At 42.3% G+C, this 22,521-nt stretch overlaps 2 protein-coding genes across 5 annotated transcripts; one reads left to right on the top strand and one right to left on the bottom strand.

Annotated features, from left to right (window-relative positions):
• Nucleotides 1-1,516: 1,516 nt before the first annotated feature.
• Nucleotides 1,517-13,919, bottom strand: papss1 (3'-phosphoadenosine 5'-phosphosulfate synthase 1). Of its 2 annotated transcripts, none has more exons than XM_029149593.3 (13): nucleotides 13,779-13,919; nucleotides 13,157-13,271; nucleotides 12,833-13,068; nucleotides 12,384-12,522; nucleotides 11,170-11,288; nucleotides 10,797-10,910; nucleotides 10,546-10,657; nucleotides 8,586-8,791; nucleotides 6,319-6,454; nucleotides 5,632-5,900; nucleotides 4,586-4,815; nucleotides 2,514-2,697; nucleotides 1,517-1,959 (listed from the first exon to the last, which is right to left on the bottom strand). In XM_029149593.3, exons 1-12 carry the CDS (start codon nucleotides 13,863-13,865, stop codon nucleotides 2,559-2,561), a joined length of 1,902 nt encoding a protein of 633 aa, XP_029005426.1. In that variant the 5' UTR covers nucleotides 13,866-13,919; the 3' UTR covers nucleotides 1,517-1,959; nucleotides 2,514-2,558. The 2 variants fall into 2 exon arrangements, with proteins under 2 accessions (XP_029005426.1, XP_029005425.1); XM_029149592.3 differs by having other exon boundaries at nucleotides 2,557-2,697.
• On the top strand, nucleotides 12,424-22,393 carry sgms2a (sphingomyelin synthase 2a). 3 transcript variants are annotated; one of them, XM_029149595.3, is made up of 6 exons: nucleotides 12,424-12,545; nucleotides 19,085-19,588; nucleotides 20,198-20,315; nucleotides 20,449-20,602; nucleotides 20,903-21,069; nucleotides 21,332-22,393. In XM_029149595.3, exons 2-6 carry the CDS (start codon nucleotides 19,140-19,142, stop codon nucleotides 21,515-21,517), a joined length of 1,074 nt encoding a protein of 357 aa, XP_029005428.1. In that variant the 5' UTR covers nucleotides 12,424-12,545; nucleotides 19,085-19,139; the 3' UTR covers nucleotides 21,518-22,393. The 3 variants fall into 3 exon arrangements, with proteins under 3 accessions (XP_029005428.1, XP_055365349.1, XP_029005427.1); XM_029149594.3 differs by lacking the exon at nucleotides 12,424-12,545 and adding an exon at nucleotides 14,457-14,591; XM_055509374.1 differs by lacking the exons at nucleotides 12,424-12,545; nucleotides 19,085-19,588 and adding an exon at nucleotides 14,368-14,591.
• Nucleotides 22,394-22,521: the final 128 nt, after the last annotated feature.

The raw sequence follows: 22,521 nt of genomic DNA, 5'->3' as shown, positions 1-22,521 counted from the left end.
TTTACTCTGTTTGTATTCCTGATTGATTTGTCTATTATTAAAGTCTGTAAACAAATAATTTCAAAATTTATTTTATTATTATAGTTTACAAAAGTGGTGTGTGTGCTGCTGGGGCACCCCATACGTACCATACTATATCCTATTATAACAAACTAATGTGACAACACTGGCTAATGTTATCTTATATTTTTATAATAATTTCATAATAAATTAGTTAAATTTACTAAAGTGGTAATCTTCCAGTTATTTATAATAGATAAAATGAGGAAACGATGACCTTTTGTGAGATACACAATACTTTTAGTCTGCACTGTTTTCACCAGATGATTTCAAAAAGACAGTGGAGTCATAATAAACCCTAGTGATTAATGGAAGTGATAAAATGTACAAGAAAAGAGCCTTGTACTTGTTATATTACAATTATACAGTATTAGTGAAATATTAATCATGTAGTCCCACATAAATAAAGGCCTTTGAAACTCTTTGGCTGTAAACTATAACGTCTGACCTCAAACACTGCGCTAAAACATTCTTCACTTTAATTGCCAGTGATGAATGTTGTTTATGACCGTCTGCACAATTCTGCACAACACTGGTTCAAGTGGTGATGAGGTGGCGTAGGTGAGCGGGGGTCTAAATAATGTAAACAGTAGCCAGAACACAACACAGTCTCCTGGCACCTTCATTCCCTTTCTTTGGCCGTGTGCCGAAATGTAACCGCATCCTCAAAGAGCCAAGATGTTTCAAAACGAAATTTGATTATGGATTAAAATACTGCGTCCTGCAAGTGTGATAACATCAGGAGGTTGAAAATACATGGAGTAAGATACACCTGCATCACTAGACTGCACTAAACTCTTACAGCTAAATGTACAAAAGTCATTTGATCACTTTGTGTAAATGTCTTTTGAAGTTGTAGCAACGTCCCAACCTGATTTCCATTCGAAACTGAACAAGATTCACAGAAAGGTAAAAAAAAATTGCTTCTGGCATGTCTTTGTAACACGTTGGAGTTGGATTAGATGAGGTATCCAGGGTATTTCTGACGGAGCCACTCTTCTTGGACTGTTTAACCCTGTATTTTCCACTTTCTCCCCATCTGGGATCCAGCTGCTGCTCACTGTATACAGTGCAAGTGTGTGACCGTGATTGGCAGGGCTAGAAGCTCTGTCTCATTCAATAGGCAGCTGATTGACCAACTGTGAAGTCACAAAGCAGGGCCTATGAAGTTGAGACATTTAAATTTGAGAATAGATCTGTTCATGTAAATGGAAAAGTGCATAGAGACATGAAAACATTTAGAGCTGTTGAGTTGATTATAAAGACAACAATGTCATCTTGTAAGTTTAGTTTCTAAAATATCAATTCCAGTGCTGTAATTAAATATTAAGTGGAATTCTTTGTATGTTTTTTATTTAAATGTATCGTCGTGTGTGCAGGCAAAAAAAAACAAAAAAACGCATACCATGCTGTGTCTGTAACAAACCCGAAGATTAAAGAAAGCAAAAGTAAACAATTTGTTCTTTTTGCTAAAAATGGTTTACTGGACAAGGAAGATAACAAATCTGATCCCTTGATGGTAACCATCAAACATCTGATTATACACACTCTTGAAATACAATACCATATGGAAAATATTAGCAAACTATGAGGAAAAAGAAATACAGATGATGAAAACAAAATATAAAGAATGTTGTGAGAAAATGTTAGAGCAGCAAAAATACATTCTAACTACTAAAAAGAAAACAAAAAAAAATCTTAATGTTACGACAAATAAATAGACTAAAAGTTACGTAGAAGAAAGAAGCAGTCTGTATATACCAATAAAAACAAAATTCTTCAACAACTGGACCGTTTCAGTGTAACATGTGGTTCAATAAGATGTCTTTCTGTGATTGTGGGCACAAAGACCTTGGTTGTTGGATTTTTTTTGCCATTCCTTCCAACTTCAAAAGGCAGCTGAAGATTTAAGAACAGAGAGAATTAGTTTTAGAGTAAATAATATGTTGTGGTTAAGGTAAGAAAGGACAGGACACTCCATTACGGCGTGAGTGTCCTCACAATCCCAGAAAGGCCAACATGCACAGGTATGCTCTGATTAAAACAAGACGTCATGTGGTTTTACTTTCTGACCAAGGCACTCGTCTTTCACGCCAAATACCTGTGTTAGCCCTGTTTTGAGCATTTGCCACTGCTATTTGTGAACCTACAGTACAAAACAACTTGATAGGGGTTGAGGGGTGAGTTAAACTAAGTAGTTACAGTAACTTTTTAAACTGGAAAATAACAAATACTCAATTTCAAATCTACCTTTTTCAGTACTGCTCAACAGTACTTTGTATCTTTAAAATATGACCTTTTTACATAATATTTTGTGACAAACAATGTTATGTTTCTTGGTCAGAATGTGTAGTTAAATACAGAACATAGAGCTACAGAACAAATGACAGGACTTAAGACTTAGACCAATTGTTAAGCAGAAAAGTAACAGAAGGATTGTAACTGAGTGTCACCGCTTTTGTCAAACATTAGAACCCGTCTCCTCCTTTGTTTGACCTTTAGGCCTTTTCCAGGGACTTGTAGTATTCCTTTAGCACATCCCAGGCCTTCGGTGCCATGAAGCCATCAGGAGGATTTGTTCCTTCACGAGCCATTTTACGCATCCGTGTGCCAGAGATAAAATCATAGTCTTGGTGGCTAAAAATTAATAAGAGTTAAATGAGGACAGTTTTCAGTTACATTTCAAATCAATGCAAATAATGATTACATGCCAAAACCACTTCCTTTGATTCAATTTCTCTAGTTGTTAGAATTTGTTCATTTCAGTACTGTTACACACAAGGTAAAATAGGCCTGGATTTTAACTTTTTTCCACCCTAAAACACCTTGTTACACCACATTAATTATTAAATATAAAAATATTACGTTAATATAGAGATTATGATTTACTTAGTAACTTTTAACGAGCATACACAAACTAGAAGCTGAGAATACCAATCTCTAAGCAGTACTGGGCAGAGCATGTAGTCTATAAATTACTGTCGGGATCTCGACATCTTGTTAGCAGATATTTATACTCATCTCTGCTGAGTTTACGTTCAACAGGCTCCAACCCCTGATGTTTATGGAGCAAAATTGTTGTCACATGACACAGAATATTTTGTGGCTGTGAAACACTGAAGATATTTGAAGTAGAAGACCTAGAATTTCAAATGGCGTGAGGTAAAGGAGCTCTAGGCAAATTCTTCTGAGAGCGTTTTTATACAGCATCAAATTAGAAACAGCTTGCTGTGATCTGAGCCATTACACTTTAAAAAGGACAGAGGAGTATTGCTGGTGATTAGAGTAAGCATCCATATTCCTCCTGAAATCTGGCAAAGAGTTGTCAGCATTGGAGAATGGAATGCCATAAATCTGACCGAGGCCTGCACGCTTTGGAGACTCGTTTACTTTCCTTCATTTGCTCTTCAGTTTTAAATACCATACCATCAGGTCATTCTTATTTTATCTAGAGAAATAACTTACTGAGTGTAATTGAGCAGAACAGTGACGTACAGTATTAATGTGGTGACAGCCTGAAATAGAGGTTACAGTTTGCTGAAGGCCAGTGAGGTGATTTCCATGTCTTTAATACAGCTACAATCAAACACAGTTCATCAATAATTGTGACATGCATTTTTTCCAAGAATCTTTAAATAGGGTATCTTTAACTTGGCCTTTCTTTATTTGTATGTTTTGTCACTGTTACACACCTACACTGCAAGAATTTTATTTAGTTTAATTTAAATTTTAAATTTAATACTGTGATGTATGTGTGAAAACAGTTAAACATTTTAACAGTTTAGTACATTTAGTTCTATTCAATATTGAGTTCTGTAGACATAGTGTGGTAAAAGACATTTTCTCTCTCAAACTGATTAAAGATGAAACTATTTTTGTTGTTTGGTCATGTCATAAATTCAAAGCCAAGAAAAGCCAAACAAGCTGCTGCTAATAAACACACTATTTTTAGAAGCACTGTTACCTCCTTCCGCACAAATACTTGATGTTCCTGCTTAGTAATTTGGTTTTAACATCATAAATATGCATCATGGAAAACAAAGCACGCTGCTACTCCTGGCCAAAATGCTACAGTTGCATAAGCGGATGGTGGAAGCTCCTTGAAATCCAGTGGTAAGGCAGTAAGATTGCATGATTTTTGTTAGTCATCATCTGCAGTGTCCGTATACAGACTCTAATTAATGGCAGGTCTCTGTAATTTTTGAGCAACATCAAAGCTTGTACAAATCCACAAAGCCTTTTCACTGTGTATGAAAGAAAAACAATCCCTGTTGTTGTTGGCTTGACATTTTACTGTAGATAGAAGAGAGGAAGGAACGAAAATAGAAAAGAGGGACTTTTTGAAACAAGACAAGCTTAATGAGTAATTCATTTACAGAATGTAATGTTTGTTTAGGCTGCTGGTTCTAATTGGCCTGGTGAGGCAGGATTAAATTTACAAATAAGCTTGTTAATATATTTTAAGAGCAGTGCGACCCTGCACACATTAATATAATGAAGATGAAATTCCAACACGAGTACTCACTTTTTGGGGTCATAAAAGTCCATTGCTCTTTTGACCTTGTTGTAAGCAGCAACCTTGAAAGGCACAATTTCCAGAGTGATGAGGCCTGGAGCCATGGTGAGGACCTTAGCACCGTGAGTGGGTTCGTACAGGTCCTTTCCCGTGTCAGGGTGAGGCATGCCTGCAGGGTCACGACCCACAATGTAGAAGTTGGCACCAGCAACCATTCGAGCTCTGCAATGCCACTGAACCTGTGAACAAGGAGTGAGGAAAAACTGCAGCCACTATAGAAACATGACACCTAGTGATTGCTTACTATGGCTGTAACATGTTGATGATATTATCATTTTGTTTTGTTGTAGGGGCTTTAAAAATGCAAACATCCAATGTGTCCAATTGTGTGCTGGAAAAAAAACCTGTTTAAATCCAGAAACAATATGAAAGACATTAGGTTTGATGATAAACTTGTCCCATATTTATCTGATATCTCTGAGTTCAATTAGCATCTACCAGTTAGGTTTTTGATTACATTTAAAACCTTTGATTAATCTCTGGAGAGAAGCTGCAGTCAAATCATAGCAAATTAACATTAGCTGAATAGCTGAAGTGATTGAGTGATGAGTAGACCAAGGGGTAAACAAGGTCAGATCATTGATAATAAAAGCCAAAGCAGAGTCTGTTTCTTAAACATCCATTCCAATTTTTAAGATGAAAAAATTGACTAACATACACTAGCGACCAATCTACTGTCAGTAAGTTTTACCAGAACTTTCCAATTATCATAAGTGAATGATTAAAAGATTCCCAGCTACACAGCACCGCTCAGTCACATGGAGAGGCCTGTGCATGGCATGGAAACACTAAACAGAGTGCCTCAAGTCAATTGTAAATTCCATTTCCTGCCATTTATCACTCTCAAAAATGTGCAGACATCAAGTATGTGACAGCCTTCCTCCCTGTGTCTGTGGTCATTACTGTGTGCTGCAGTCATACTTTTGTTCTCTCGATTAACACAATGACTGGTTTTATAGGAATGATGCAGATACGACATTGTTTATAGCCAGTACCTCAGTTGGCCCTGCATACATCATGGGTGAGGGGAAAATGGCAACAATAGTTGAGTCTGGATTCAATATGCCCTCGTCAAGAACTGCGGCGTGCTGCTTCATTCTCCAAGGCAGAGGCACGTCATCGTCCTTGGTCCAGCCTCCCAGTGGGTGGAGCAGCAGAACGGGCCGGCGGTAGCCTCGCTCGATGAGACGCTTGTGGGTGTCCTGCATCAGGAGAGCGTGGCCGTTGTGAACGGGGTTGCGAAGCTGAAAGGCGAATACGGCATCTGAAGAGAAAGGGGAAAAGGAAAACCCCTTGTTATTATGAGAGGAAACCTATCTAAACACACTTTTGCAAGACAAACAAAAGGCCACAGTGTACCCAAGAGATAATGAAGCAGCTAAGTGCCCAGCCACTGAAACCACATACAGGCCATTCTCTCATTAGTGAAGGGGTGAATCACATCGGAGGTTTCTGTCATGTAACCCTTTTACTCTGGCTCCTCTAGTACCAAAGGCTAAACAACGTATTGAAGAAAACTGGGGAACCTAGAGTTCTCCTTTAAATAAATAAATAAATAATATATATTATTATTTTTTAATTTATTTATTGACATTTTGTCAAAAAGATTTTGGAGCAAGATCTCTGTTTCAATTTAGGTCTTAGAGAAAAAATAAACAGACTAACACCAGTCTGCTCCAGACCTGCATTCATTTCTTTGAACTTCTGTTTGAGCTCAGTGGGTGTCAGTCGGTACTGGTCGAGTCCATCTTTCCAGTAGATCCTGTCCAGAACCTGCACGTCTCCGCCAACTAGCCAGTCTCCACTTTCCATCACCATCTGAAATAAGAGTCAAAGTGATCATGATCATGACAGTGAACACAGCTCAAACATAAACCAGGTTTAAGACAGTGCAGTCCATAAAACCTTCACTCTGCTGGAACCAAGCCCACCAATTCTAATAAACCCCCAGGACTTATTACCCAGGGACAGAGGAGCATAAATCACGTCTGTGTCATGAAAAAGTCAACAAAGGTCTTCTGCATCTGGCCACATCTACCAGCCTACTTTCAATAACCTAGTACACACACAAAAATCTGATTGTATTCCGCAATAAAACCTGGTGATGAGCCCGCGTGACCACAATGGAGTGATTTTTTTTCCCTCATGAGATTAATCCAACAATGTCACCGAAGTGCTCAAGATCCAGGCAAAGGCTACTATTGTTTCAGGCAATATCATCCGCCTGCCTTCTGTGGCATTTATGAGACCGTAGCTAGAGTTACTGAAAACACTGGCCTGCGGGATGTTAATGTAATACAAAGTGATTCTCTAGTGGCTTGGTAACAAAACAAAGAGCACAGCTACAGAACTGAGGCAGCAAAAATGAATTCTAAGGTGTGTAGACAATTTAGAACTTGATATAAAATATATGCATTCATGTCACATTGTCATGTAATTTATCACAGACTGCTTTATTTGGCAAACCATTACAACTAAATTGTCAGCAGCAGAGGTGTCTACATGATGTGATCAATAACCACTTGGCTCACTCTTAAGACGTTTTCAAAGATGTGTTGCAATTTGTTTTCCGCACTCCGATTAATCCAACCTGCCTGCTGCTGGCTTGAGAAGAGCCATGAAAGATGCTTGACAGGCTTTTTCTTTGGGGAGAACAAGTTGCAATTTATTTTCCCAACATAAGTGAATGGAAAACACGTCTGCATGGATAAATCAAAGGGGCAGGTCTACACGTCCACATGTGCTCTGTTAAATTATAAGTGCTCCAGGATTTCACTTGTGAAAGGGTCCTAGTCAAATAAACAACCAGTACACCATAGTTTCCGACGAGGGGGCTCCTGTCTGACTGATGGACAAGGGGTAAAAGGGTAAACAAAAAAAGTGGATTAACTCAATTCAATATGAAACAGCCCATTTCTGGCTGGAGACTAAAAATGAAGCTACCAACTTGGTGTGGTGACAGACTGGCTCCAGTGTGGGGACTTAAACACCCTTATATAATACATATTTCACACACTGTCTAATGAGTGACACCTTAATGGCAGAAAGCTGATATTATCAGACATAACAGGTTAGATTGGATATATACTATTAGTTGTGCAAATATGGTGTTTAAAATCTGCAAAACACTAACTAAAACCAAGTACAGCCTTTTACACCTTATAATAAGAGAAGGCAATATAAAAAGATCTGACCACATGGAGTGGAATTACCTAAGTGCTGGGTGACTGACAAACTGCACTAATCCTGGCAATAAGATTTAAAATTAGCCTACTTTGAAAGTAACCTTACACTATCAGCTTACGCAGATGGAGATATAAAAAGTATACTATCTTGTCAGCAACACCAGACATTTCCGTTCTTCTCCAGCCACAAGCCGATGCCTCGTTTCCACAGGGTGTATAGGATCATTTCAGGACGTTATCTCGCCACTGAGTCTACCTGAGCCCCTGAGCAGTCGATAGGACACAGATGGAAACAATTCCTGGGTTTATTTGGAGAAGAGCTGATTGAAAGGAAAGGTGGAAGCTGGCAGGGATTACACTGTCTGTTCAGCTAAAGAGCACAATCTTAAACACATTTGCTGGAGGCTGATTGAGACATTCAGCATCCACATAGAACACCTGCAAAATGAGGGTGACCCAAAGAGATCAAGTGATTACATAGGGTGAACTGACAGACTGTGAGAAAGGCTTGACTCCTCAACCTGTTCAGTCTTTCCATAGGCAGTGTGAAAAGGCCAGCTCAGATCTGTGTTCCATCAGTGCTGTATCCAGGGAAGCCATTTGCTGAGTGTTTATCACATAGCACACCGAGGCAGACTGACTGCAGATGCTGTTCATTACTGTCACCAAGGTTGAGCTTGTGGTTTCACTTCCAACATATAAGCCTGTGCTATAAATTTAGCTTTTGGAGAAAAACTAGATCCCTGCATGTGTCATCTGCGTACCTTGATGTAGGGGTGGTCCTTGCAGGTGGTGCCCCACTGGCGAGCACAGCGCTCTTCTTTGCGATGTTCATAAAACTCAGGGTTGCGGATAATGGCAACTCGTCTGCCCTCATAGACGAGAGCAATGGCCGTTACACCATCTAAACGCTCCTTATCTGCAGTTGAGACTGGCAGCACTACAGGAACTGACAGGTTGATGACGCCACCTGAGACGGGGGAAACAAAAATAATATTCAAACAAAGCACCAGTTTCTCAATGTCAGAATCAGAATCAATGATACGCTATATATAAAGTATATCCAGGTATAGAGGCGCAGTCTTTCATTTTTAAACATAACTCAACGCAACACTTTATTCACCACAAGCTGTTGAAATTGCTCTAAATCCATCTTTCCAAACAGTCAAATTCAACTTAACAAATGATGCAAAGTTTCCTACGCTGCCTTTGCCTCTACTAATGGTTCAGCCAAAGTATTATGTGCCGTGAGTTATTGTATACTTTACATATTACAGACCCTAAATGTAAAGGCAAGGAACCTGCCATACAATGTGTGTCTTGCCAAGAAACCCCATTGGGACCTTTAATACCACAACCATTCGAGAAAAATGAACTAGAAACTCCAACTGCAGCGCACTGGCACTCCTACAGGGGATATGTTAAAATGCTCAAACATTGAGTGTACACAACAAAACCGCTCAAGTGTGCTAGTCGAGTTTCCATGTTGGACCATTTCGGGCTAAATGTGAAATATACGCTAAACCACAGGATACAGCGAATCTTCAGGCTGCAATTTAAGAAGCTACAGAAGAAAATCCCGTCATAAATTAAAGCTGGATTAACTTTTATTTTTGTACAACTTAATCTGTTTCTGTTGGCAGGATCATTGTCTTTCAAACATTAAACAGCACACGTTTCACATCAAATAAGATCAAATGCTGCAGAGACAAGAGGGGATGTGGAACGCAGCTGCCCCCACCCACCTTTCCTCCGGACCCGCTCTCCAGGTCCCCTCTGTCACTGGGTAAAGCTCACAGCTGGTTTGAGTAAAAAACAGACACACACAATCCTGCCAAGTGTCTGAGTGAGGGAGACACAAGCTTGAATTTGGATTATTGTTTATTTTTTCAGACTATTTGATCTGTCAAACACTCAGTTTTCTGCTTTTTTTAACCAGATTTTATGTTTTAATGTGGGTAATTAATCCTTTCGCTATGATATATTTTTGTCATCGTCACATCCCCGGTAGGAAGCAAAATGGACAAATGCTGGTGTATGGTATCAATCAATACAGTAGCCTCTCCCTTTGCATCCCTTCTGCTTCGGGATACACAGGAAACTGGAGGGAAAGATTCTTCCAGCAGTCAATATATGTCTCTTCCTCTGCCTGGTCAGCTCAGTTTCTCTGACCAGCTAAAGCAGCTATCAGCTCCTGTCAAGATCCAGTTTGTTCCATATAGGAAACCTCTACTTTCAATATGCAAATTTTAAACCATACTATTTCAGAGTCGAGGAGCAAACATGAGCTTGATTTAGAAGGATTATGATGATGTATGTTAAATCAATGTCCTTCCTGACTATTGTTTCACCTAGGTCAGGATGAACAATAATGTGACACTACTTCATGTTGGCTCACAGGAGAAGCTTGTTGAAGCCTCTCAGCACATCCAACAATGTAAAACCATGCACTGCTGCTTTCAGGGACACATGAAAGTAATGTGTGTTAATCCAATTTAATGCTTCATTTAGTCAAGAGTGCCTCAACTTTTATGAGTGAAGAAACAAATGTTAGAGGACTACAGCTGGCAAACATTTGACGTTTAACACACACAGTTGACAATACTGGATAATGTCACACTAGGTGCTTATGGATTAACCTTTTGGTTTGACTTTATATTGTATTTATTCTTCAGCGGGTTTCAAAAACAACTGAGCATGCCATCATTCATTGGGTTTTCTTACCATCCAGCAGACAGTCAAAGTGAAGACACTGTAAATACTCTCTTTCCCTCATAAAACCGTTGAGAGGAGTGGCCCAGCCTTCAGCCAGCACCTGCACCCACTGCATGTCCACCTGCATCAAACACACGGTTACATAGAGTCAATAGGTAGATAGCATAAAAGCAAGGAACAACTCCTTATAAGTAGATTATACGAACAGTCATCAACTCCCCTATAACCGGTCTCAATGTGGGTTTATAAATCAGAATCACCTTGCCAATCTGTACAGCAGGCAGCGTCTCTGCATCAGCCTTGGCCAGGTCCAGTTTGTTCTCCTGAACATACAGTTCCTTCACTTCATAAGATGCATCAACGGGAACAATATCCTGCAGAATCATGAGAATGTGAAATTAGTTCTGTATAATCAATACAGGTCTCAAACCTAACTACAAAGATTCACACACAGTACAGTGTGCACAAATTTGTTTGGACATGGTGATGTCAATATTCATACACTTGTTAGGTTTCACTGACCCCCAGTGGTCAGTACAGAGATGACAGCAATCACTACAGGGCTGCACCTAACCAAACAGCAGCAGCTGATTTAAACATGACACATCAAAGCAAGATGGTTAGTCCTCTCACCCTCTCCTGAAGCAGGTCTATAAGCTGTTGTATGCACTCATTCACACTGCAGGAGTCAGTCTTTAGCACCAGCTCTGGAGCCTCTGGTTTCTCATACTCTGAGTCTATTCCTGTGAAACCTGAGAACACACATACACACACACACACAATACAATTGCTCTATAGAAAATGAATTGAGTTGATTATGTCTAGTGATCTATGGGTGAAAACATTAAACAGGCCAATGTGCCCTACAAAAATAGCACAAAACTCAGGAACTTGGGTTTGAGATGATGCAATATAAGACATTTCCTCTTGCAATGATAGATCAGGTTCATTTTTTTTGAAGTAATTTTTTTGTTCTGCTAATCAACTTGTTGATAGAATGAGGATAAATTACAAAACTGTGTTTATCACTTTACTAGAAAATTAATAAACGTGTAAATTTTACTTGACCTTTTAATTGAATTCACTTTGTCTGCATGAAGGACTGAAGCAGATGTAAACTGAGTAACTCATGTGAGTACCTGTTTCTCCTTTTTAAACTCTATGTTGCACAAGCCTGCACCACAGAGGGTCAAAAGTATAGTTTGCAACAGTGTCATGTGTCTGTTCCTCCAATCCTGCCTATGTGCTGTGCTTTCAACCACAAAGGTTTTGAAACAAATGTAATTTGTTGTAAGTTGAGAAGCCTAACTGAACTAGGCTCTCTGGCTTACACTTTTTCACAAAATCTATCAGAATCATAGTCATATTCATCCTGTTGATTGGTCCAAGTATCAGAAAAGTGATGCAACTTTGAAACGTCGTTAATACAGCAACACCATCACATTTCCTATCGCTTTTTGAGGTTAGGAGCCTCTTGATAAACTACCTGATGCCGTGTCTCTAGCCGATGTTTCTGCTTTCTTTACTTACTCCTTGATTATTTTGGGGAGGCTACCAAAGCCTTTTAATGCATTAAAAGGCTATGGTAGACATATAAATCCATGGACAGCAGTTAGCGAGCCAACTTTTGTTAGATGCAGAGATTGTACATGTATATCTAGTCCCAAACCCAAAGGGGTCTCAAGAGCCTCCTGAGTCTATGTCACAAACTTGAGTCCCAATCTCTGACCTCTATTTAGCTCTATAGGTGCCTTAATACTGCAAAATATCAAAAGTAAAGGTTTTTATTGTATCATAAGAATGTGACTAATACAATATAAAAGTGAGTGAGTGAATTGAAACAACACCTCTTATTTCCCCTGCTCTGGCTTTTTTGTACAGCCCCTTCACATCCCGCTGCTCGCAGACATCCAGTGGGGCGTCCACAAACACCTCAAAGAAGGGCAGCCCTGCAGCTTCGTGGATCTTCCTGGCATTGATGCGGTCCTGACAGACAACAGGAAAACAAGGTAGACACATGATTTAGCCCAGGAGAGACAGATAGGGCGTTGTTAGGGACCACTGAAATTGTTTTTTTTACTAAACAGAACCTTTTTTTGAAGATATTTTCACTGCATTGTTTGGTATAAGCTTAGCTCCAGTATTCTAGCTTCCAGTATTATGACTATCATTATCAGAACCTGTCATGATCTAGAGCGATGTAAACTGCCCAACAGCCCAGACCTGAGATGAGTAAAGCATATATAACCAAATTAGATCCATGTTTACCACAGTATCACCTGCAGATGTCACTCACTCTGCTATAAGGAGAGATGAAGCTGGCAATGCAGACTAGCCCCGCATCGGCGAAAAGCCGGGCCACCTCAGCAATGCGCCGTATGTTCTCCTCACGGTCCTCTGGGCTGAAACCCAGGTTCTTATTCAGGCCCTGGCGGATGTTGTCTCCATCTAGGGTGTAGCAGGGGATACCGTGACACACCAGGTACTCCTCCAAAGCCATGCTCACCGTCGTCTTGCCCGCTCCAGATAAACCTACGCACGGAAGAAACCACAGGATTTCAAGAGCTACAACATTACCTGAATGTGGTTGAATGTGGGTTTGGAGCATCCCGTGTCCTACCAGTCAGCCATACGGTGCAGCCTCTGAATCCTCCTCTTGTGCCCACAACCTGCCCACGCTTGTTTCGACTGACATGGTGAGCTTGATACGTCACATTGGTTGCTCGTTGCATTCCCTAAGAACAGATACAAAGGTAAAAGGGAATAAACATGATTATTTATTGTTTATTTCATCATAAAATTGTGGAAAATGATTCATGATTTATGAAAACGTTAATGAATTAACTACTGCATACCAGGAAGAAAAACGACTTAAAATGCTAATAATAATTATAGAATAATAATTAATTATAATTATAATAATAATAAAAATAAGTGTGGTTGGTAGACCAACATTTTAGCCTTTACATGTTTGTGTTATTACCACTTGTCTGGTTAGGGAAACTAGCTCGCTAACTAGCAGCCCATTACACACTAATTAGCAATCATAAAAAAAACTAAGCCCTGAAACACGCATCATTGCCGTTCATCGTTAGCAGTTAGCATTAGCCATTCTTCGCGCTAGAAGGGAAGCGCTAGCTAGCGTTAACTGTCGCCATGGCAGTAGCGGTCGGGGTGCTCGGCTCCGTTAGCCCGCCAGGCTAGCAGCGGACACCGCGAGCCCCAACTTGGCCAGAACTCACCCAGCTCTCGGCAGCGTTGCTCAGCTTCTGCTTCTTGCTCGAGTTCCCGCACGTCTCCATGGCCGTGAGGCGGTCGGCGGGCAGCATGGGCCGCGGCCACCGCTCGACGCTCCGCCGGTTCTAGCGCACGCAGGTGGGGCTGGGGCCGAGGCGCAGGTATCCGCGGCGGGTCGGCCGGTCGGTCGGCGGAGGAGCCCGGAGATGTGGAGCCTGGCGCGGCGACCAGGAAGCGCTTCCCGAGCAGCCACGTCGGTGGCGACCGGCGAGTGACGCATTTCCTCACAATGACTAAACTGACGTGACGTCAGATTCGGTGCGGCTTCGTAGTCGTGTACTGATCTGGAAGCAGTGATGATCAAGCTGAGGGTAACTGCAGTTAAGCCTCCAGCTCACTTGACTATTGATTATTAAATCAAAAGAACTGACTCAAAACTAATTAAAGCGACCATTTCATCTTTATAACGCTGTAATAAACAGGCCTCCTTCACGCCGCCTCTGAGACGAATGCACTTCAACCCGCAAATAATAAAAGAGCGAGCGACTCCCCCGAACCCTTTAAAGATGCGCAATTTGCGAGGCACCTATTACAAGAATAGAGTTGCAGAGGGATGCTGGCGCTGATTACAGGACAGGCGGCGAATTAAAGAGGCTGGATGGAGCCAGGGAACATGTGAAGCCTCTGGGAGGAGCGGCAGCGCCGTGTTGGTGCGCGTGCAGCCGGGGCAGAGCGCAGATGAGTCAGGGCGCAGCATCAGGGAGTCAGGGAAGTGCGGCTGCGGACGGAGGAGGCACAGCGAGGACGGAGCGAGGCAGGTAGGATGCTGCGGTCTGTGCGACGTCAAGGAGCGCGTTCTCGTTCGTAGGCGCCGGTCTGCGTGGGTTTAATGCAGTCTAACGGCGTTCATTTGGGATGTTTAACGGGATGTCAGGCCTGACGACATTCAACTTTCCTTCAGTCTTGCCTAAAGGTGGAGACGGTCTCACTTATATAGACGTGACTTCCATTCAACAGATGTGCAAAATTGTTTATCAAATGTTTATTTATATTATGTTAAATGACGTGTGGATTTGCATGAAATCGTCCATAAAGTTTTATTTTGTTGGTTTGGGGCAAAATCTGGATAAAGTGCTTTTGGTATGATGATGTCATGAGGACATTATGTATCAGAAGGAGCCCATATTGACATAAACATGCAATTTGTCTCAAACGCTAAATTATTTTACCATCAGTTCACAATTTATGTTTCTCAGTATGCAAACTGTGCGTGCTTCTTTAATAATTCATCTTGCCAAATGTGGATAGTTAAAAATGAAAAGGCGAGGGTTTAATTACAGGACATCCAAGGACCTGTTGCCCCACCCTGCAGATTTATATGGAACATGGCGTTCGAGTGTGTATGTGGGGCCACTGTGCTACACCCCAAAAGTAAACTTCAAAACCATCTGCGCCACACACACCACACATGACGGATTGCTGCCCTGTAATATATGTGAGAGAAGCGTGGAGACACCCAGTTTTGAACCTGGCATCACTGCTAGTATCAACCCCACCTGTGATTACGGCGCCCTCGGAGCAGGGACGGCTCTGTGAACCATGTAAAGCTGCGAGCCTTTTCAGAAATAGAACTGAATTCAGTGCTGTCTGCAGACAGTGTGCGTCCGCGTGCTGTGATGAACAGCTCCGGATTGTGAATTAGTGCATTTATGGAGACAGTAGACAAAGTAAACACCACTGTGGCAAAAATGTGTTGTTAGATCCATGTTTGCTTCCCTTCCACAACAAAACCTCACTATCAATCAACTGTTCTGACATGTTTGCTGGTAAATGTAAGTTTATGCTGCAGTACTACTTCACCCGCTATCAGAAGGCACTGTACATTGTTTTCCAATACATTAATAACTAATAATAAATACATTAGTAATTAATAGCTAGTTTTATTTAAATATTGACTACTATGATGCATTGTTTTCGAGCAAGCTAACATTATGTAAAACAGAGTCAGACTGTAAAGAGCACATGGAGCGGTCATTCAGGTGTTAAAGAACACCTTTAAAAGCAGGATTTGGAAGTTTGATAGAAGTAATCCGCTTTTACATTATACATTATTAATAAGACTCAAACACCTTTTGTAATTTCTTTTTCAAATTCAGGGTCCAAACTTTTATTGTCATGTATTTCTCCATGTGTGATCTGTGGCGCAGCAGGTTTCACCTCATCTGTTGAGTCTATTCCTAAAGCACATAAAATTATCTTTCCATTAGAAAAGCATGCCGATATTTTATTAAAACCTGAATGCTTATTGCAAAGTGAACTCCTCTCTGCAGTGTTATCGTGTTATAGAGGGCTGGGTGGCGCATGGTGTGGCTTATTTTTAAACTTCCCTTTGATGAAGACAATCTGCATGATGTGTAGAAGAAAATGAGTGGACAGCAAGACTAGCATGTTATTACGAAGGCCCCAAAATGGAGTCAAGGCCCTGGTAAAATACAGCCTTCAAGACCAGTGGGTGGCTTCTCTTGAAATAGCCTGGGCGAGCGCAGGCAGCCAAGTTCTCCATTACGGCCTGGGACCATGTGGAATAGGGTTTTCTTCCAGTTTTCCATCACCACCCATCCCTTCGGAGCACTAGGTGCTCGCGCTGCTGGGAAAATACAGTTTAGTGTACACTGGAGAGCAGGGGACCAGCCGGGAGCGGAGGCACTCTGCTGACCTCGCATGTATGGGACAGTCTCACGGTCAGTAATAAATAGTGTTATAAATAAATGCAGTACACATCTGCCACATAGTCAGCACAGACAGAAGACTCTACAGACAGACTACAAGGGGAAGGTTCACCCCAGGATGATCAGCACAGAATGTCTGATGTGTCTCTACAACAGTTTGGACAGTTCAATCAATATTTACCACAACTCCAGTGTCTTTGAACTACAAATCAGAGCAGCAACAATCAAAGAGTCTGTCCTCACTAAAGCAACAACAGCTTTAGAAGCTGCACTCAGACCTTTAGATCGCCCCCGAACATGTCTGCTTTTTCCAACGTCGCTTTTGTGTGTGATGAATTGGTTCAGTTTCTACATTTGTCACCAGAGACTGTTTGAACTCCAACGTCCTACGTGGAGTTTGAGTGAACGACAACCAAACAGGGCTGTCGTTCAAACTTGAAATAGTATTTGACCAAATCCTTAATTTGAGCTGTGCGAACTTAAAGCTCTTTGCCATGCTCATTATAAGTTTAATTACACTGCGGGAGCAGATCTATATCAGCTACTCAGTCAGCTCACAAGAATGCTATTCAATTAATAACACTGTTAAAAGCATGCCCGTACTTATCCAATAGTCATCCTCCCTCCTTCATCCAGTTCAGTTGCCTAGAATAAGACAAACCTGAATGACAGAGGTCCAAGTGCAAGAATATTAAAGCCAACTAAAGAGAGCTGACAACTGTGATGCATTGACTGGCTCATATGGCCTTATTTCATTTCTATTGAACTGTGTTGTAGCTGTTTTGGAAAGCAGTGGGAAATATTTTATGGCAACAACCAAAACTTTAGATCCACATTTACACTTTAATGAATCAAAAAAGGGCGGCACGGTGGTGCGGTGGGTAGCACTGTCGCCTCACAGCAAGAAGGTTCTGGGTTCGATTCCCGGAGGCGAATCTGTGTGGATCTGTTTCTGTGTGGAGTTTGCACGTTCTCCCCGTGTTTGCGTGGGTTCTCTCCGGGTTCTCCGGCTTCCTCCCACGGTCCAAAGACGTGCATTAGGTTGATTGGCTTCTCTCCATTGCCCGTAGGTGTGAGTGTGTGAGTGAATGGTTGTCTGTCTATGTGTTGCCCTGCGATGGACTGGCGACCTGTCCAGGGTGTACCCTGCCTCTCGCCCGTAGCCAGCTGGGATAGGCTCCAGCACCCCGTGACCCCGCACTAGGGAGTAAGCGGTTAAGAAAATGGATGGATGAATCAAAAAATGCTTGCATATTACAGTCACAACCTCAGGGTTTTTATAGTCTGTGATACAGGCTTTGTCTGCCCCATTATTACCACCAGTGAATCAATGTTGTCCATTACACAGGTAAAAATAGAGGATGATGTTCAAATCAGAAGAAAGGCACAAAGACTCACAGTCATACTGCTGTGCTACAGCAGCCACAGGATGATCCCTGACCACAGACAGGCAGCGACAAAGCTAGAATGAGCTTGTCCTATTGAAAATTGGTTCATATGACTGTACTTTGAACCCTTACGCTAGTCAGACTTTGTGTAACTATCCATCAGTTGGGTGCCACATAATAATCTGCAGACGGGGGATTCTACTGTCAACCCCTTCCACCGTAAGAGCATTGATTGTGAGGAAACTGACACCTTCAGCAGCTCTCTGGTCCTACTCCAGTCCTGCCCCTGGTTTTTTCCAGAGCCAGGTTCCGCTCCTAAACAGACCCTTCTGAATGTATCCCACATGACGCTTATTGAGATGTATTTCAGGGCCGTTAGCAATATCCTCAAATCCATTAATGGTGCTGTTAAAGTTACTAGAAGCCATTTAGCTGTGAAAGAACGGGGGGAAAAGCCATTGCTGTAGTGTTCTCAGAAATCATTAACTGAGCAGAGCTCCACAACAAACACCGAAGAAGCTCATCCTCATCCGTCTGAATTTTATCTGTTACTAAGATCTGACCTGCTCTGGAGCCTTCAGCTGATCAGCCTCACCTTGTGCACCTTTTCTACCTGATTTTTTCATACATTCACAAAAACTGATGAATTATAGGTTAAATGAGCAAACACTGCTTGTAAGCTCGACTAGCTTGTTGAGCTCCCTGCTGTAGCAGCGCCACAGGTCCAAGCCACAGCTCTTGTAATGTGCATGTATAACTCTGCTGCAAGTCTACTGTAAAGAAAAAAAAAGCAGCCGTCTGACTGTGGCTGGTTGTTCAGCACAAAACCAAGTAGGTGTGATGGAAAAGCTTTGGGAGTGGAGCTGAATGTCCAAATAGAATCGTCTCAGCGCTTCTGGTGTCTACGGAAAGGAGAATAAACACGGCTTCTAACTTACAAAACCACATCCAGACCAGCTGACTGTGAGAAACTCAAAATAGCTCCTCAGCCTCATTTGAAGTGAGGTGAATCTAGAAATTTGCTGTGTCGGCTAGTTTTGCTAAAACGTAGCCTGAGGAGGTTCAACTCAGATGTATTTGTTTCCCTGACCCTCATGATGATGTCACATCTTAAATCCAACGATGCCGTGCCCGTAGGTGCTTTTCTGTTGGCGGAACTGACGTGTTTCACAAACCTTTTCTCTGTCCTGGCAGCGTAAAAGCTTCAGCCCAGAGGAGCAGTGCCTGTGGGTGGACAGAGGAGGCGCCCATGGCATCACAGGAGCCCGTGGATGCGAGAGACTGTGCCAGCGGCAAACCCGGCCCAGCGGTGGAGGGTGGGACTGCGCCCGGCGGCAGTAACGGCTGCCCTGTGCACGCCGCTGCCAGCGAGGACGCGAAGAAGGGCTTTCGCAAAGGCATCGGAAGGCACAGCGACTACGTGAAGATCTCCGTGCCCGAAAGCAAGCTCGGTCGCCTGCCCATGGAGTGGTGGAAGACACTGGTGGCCTTCTTCTATGCGGGTTTCAACCTGGTGCTCACTACAGTTGTCATCACCGTGGTTCACGAGAGAGTCCCACCCAAAGAGAGCAGCCCCCCTCTCCCTGACAAGTTCTTTGACTACATTGACAGGGTCAAGTGGGCCTTTACAGTGACGGAGGTCAACGGCATGGTGCTGCTGGCCATTTGGATCATCCAGCTCTTCTTCTTCAGATATAAGTGAGAATCCACTGCTACTGTGTTAAATCATATACGGTGTATTTCTTATGACTTAGGTTTTTGTTTTTAATCGTTGCATTAAACACTTTTATGACAAAAAGGAGCAGGATGCTGGGTGTTTACTGTGTGTTCTAGGCATTGTTGTTGGTTCTAGACGGGCTGGTTCTGGTATTTTTCAAAGCTGCTTGCCTTTATACTAGAGGTGAATACAATCAAGAAAATAAGTACTAATAGTTTGACTGCAAAACCAGTGAATGACGGACAGAATGTTCCGAGAGCTCAGGACACAGTATTAGAATTCTCAACACAAAACCTAAAGTGGACGGGTTAAAAACAGTGAAGACAGTGATATTCTCTCAACAATTTTTACCTGGAAACCAAACTAGATGTATAAAACTCATAACGAGTTAACCTAATCAATAAAATCTGCTTAGCAATTCAAAGTTATCAGTACTGTCATCATGTAATCCTCTGCTCTGATCATACAGTTCAAGATTCTCTAACTTAAGGTGGAGTTTGCCATTTTAGAAGTGACACTGTGTAGATGTAGATATGATTCATATCTTCTCTACTTAATTCTATCCCTTCTGGTGAATTGTCCATTTCCAGGTCCATCGCCTGCAGGCGGTTCTTCTTCCTCATTGGCACCCTGTACTTGTACCGCTGTGTCACTATGTACATCACCACCCTGCCTGTACCTGGCATGCATATGACCTGTGCTCCGAAGGTGAGTAGCTTTCAAACATCAGTGAACACCAGATGAGGTCCATTGGCATATTATGTGTAAATGTCTGTGTTATTTAATGTAACCTGTATTCATTTTGTTGTTTGCTTCTCCCTCTTTTCCTGATTCCCACCAGCTCCACGGAGACTCCCATGCAAAAGTCCAGCGAGTCCTGCAGCTTATTTCAGGCGGAGGTCTGTCCATTACCAACTCCCACCTCCTGTGTGGAGACTTCCTCTACAGCGGACACACTGTGATGCTGACCCTCACCTACCTGTTCATCAAAGAATGTGAGTGGTCAGAGCAGCAGCACGTCTGCCTCCAGCTTCATGCCGGAGTCGCCTGAAGTAGCATGCTGCACGTTTCCCTCATCATTAATAGTAAACTGACTACAGAGATCAGCAGAGTGTTGGTGGAATGTGACGAGGAGGCTGCTCTCGTTGGCTGCCGACATTCTCCTCCGCTATGTCTTTTCTTCACTGAAAAGCTGCCGTCTTGTGACAGCGGGGTGATGGATGGAGCAGGCGGCTGCTGTATGTGGACATAAATATCACCAACACTCCCTTTGCCTTTGCCTTCTCCCTCTCCAGACTCGCCGCGGTCGTTCTGGTGGTACCATCTGATGTGCTGGCTGCTCAGCGCCGTGGGTGTGGTGTGCATCTTGGTGGCACATGAGCACTACAGTGTGGACGTGGTCGTGGCCTATTTCATCACCTCCCGCCTGTTCTGGTGGTACCACACCATGGCAAATTTACAGGTCTGTGGGCGGAGCCAAAGCCTGCGGTGTTAGCATGCACGTTCAGACGAGATGCTGCCTGTCGCATCGTATTATACCCAAGATATTTTAAGACAGTGGGAAACTGGTGGAACACGCCCTCTACTGGCGAAACTGTAAACACACATTCAAAGTGCAGTGGCACAAATACATTGAGGTTCTAACTTTACCCAAACACTAAATATAAAAGTCCGTCTTGGTTTTGATACTGTCGTTTTTAAAGGATTGTAATTTTCCTTGACAGACTCTGAAATGCTCGCCCAACAACTACCTCACAAACACCTGGTGGAACCCACTGTTCAACTTCCTGGAGAGGAACGTCCAGACGGCGGTCCCGTGCTCGTACAGCTGGCCCATCACCTGGCCCCCCGCCTGCCTCAAGAACCCCTGCAAGAAGTACTCCATGGTGCAGAGCACGCGGGAGGAGTGACGCGGCCCTGGGGCCTCGCGCTGTTCCCTGCAGCAGGAACCCACTCAGGTGGTATTTATTCATCCTCCCGCGGCTGCTGGACAGGAACGCTATGGAACCATATGCATTTAGTTGTGAGAAGACCGGTTTCAGCAGCGGCCGTGACTCGAAGCATAACCTGTAGCCTTTGTGTGTTCTCTACCACTGGAAATAATTTGAGATCTTCTGTTTGTTTGATGTATTGATATCACTGTGCTGAAGTGCCTTATTGTGATAAATGTCAGCAGGTACCAAAGATACCATGAGAGGACTTGTTTCAGTATTATTATTTTATTATTAGTAGCAATATTTTGTTTCGTAGTCACTTTAGTAGCCTTAAATGTGCAAATTATACCTTTAGTCCTAATATTGTAATAAAATGTAACCAAAACAAGTCTTTGTTTGTTTTATTTTTCAGTTTATTACTATTCTGTATAAAAGAACACTTTTCAATAGATCTAATATTATATGTTATTATTTATAAGAATTACTGCTACACGTTTTCAAGTTTTTTTTTTGTTTTGTTTTGTCTTTAAATCATAAGTGAAATGAATCATGTCAAGTGCTGTTGAGGTTTGTTAAAAACCTGGTTGAATCATCGTGTAATGTCTTGGTTTTAACACTAGGGGGCAACAAACACCAAAACACAGAATGACATAATGTCTGCGATGTTAATTATATATATTATAAGTTACTGAAACATATTCCAGCAGTAGCACCGATGTCTCAATGCTGAGATATTTGTTGCAGAGCTATTGCGTGTGGTTTGTAATTTCTGGCACGTGAAATGGGAATTTACACACTAGGTTTCTGCGCAGCTGTCCAGCTGTTCAGCTTCCACTTTGTGTCATTTAAGCTACATGTATGAATTTAATTGACATGAATTTAAGTGCGTGCACACGCCTGTTTTTTGCACCTTTTTCGCAGGCCACATCTCAACAAACTCTGTCGTCTCGCTTTTTCTACAGAACGACCTCTGTTCATCC

This window comes from Betta splendens, chromosome 1 (genome assembly GCF_900634795.4).
Source record: "Betta splendens chromosome 1, fBetSpl5.4, whole genome shotgun sequence".
Lineage (NCBI taxonomy): Eukaryota > Metazoa > Chordata > Actinopteri > Anabantiformes > Osphronemidae > Betta > Betta splendens.
This window is presented reverse-complemented; position numbering and strand designations above follow the sequence as displayed.

What these genes read in the sequence shown, in the direction of transcription:
- papss1 (XM_029149593.3), bottom strand. Translation starts at nt 13,865, where the DNA reads ATGCTGCCCGCCGACCGCCTCACGGCCATGGAGACGTGCGGGAACTCG. An exon ending in CAGAGCAGGGGAAATAAGAG is followed by an intron (nt 11,289 to 12,383) that starts GTGTTGTTTCAA and finishes GTGTGTTCTCAG; the next exon opens with GTTTCACAGGAATAGACTCA. An exon ending in AGGACCACCCCTACATCAAG is followed by an intron (nt 6,455 to 8,585) that starts GTACGCAGATGA and finishes CTCTTATTTCAG; the next exon opens with ATGGTGATGGAAAGTGGAGA.
- sgms2a (XM_029149594.3), top strand. Translation starts at nt 14,512, where the DNA reads ATGAGTCAGGGCGCAGCATCAGGGAGTCAGGGAAGTGCGGCTGCGGAC. An exon ending in ATATGACCTGTGCTCCGAAG is followed by an intron (nt 20,316 to 20,448) that starts GTGAGTAGCTTT and finishes GATTCCCACCAG; the next exon opens with CTCCACGGAGACTCCCATGC. An exon ending in ACACCATGGCAAATTTACAG is followed by an intron (nt 21,070 to 21,331) that starts GTCTGTGGGCGG and finishes TTTCCTTGACAG; the next exon opens with ACTCTGAAATGCTCGCCCAA.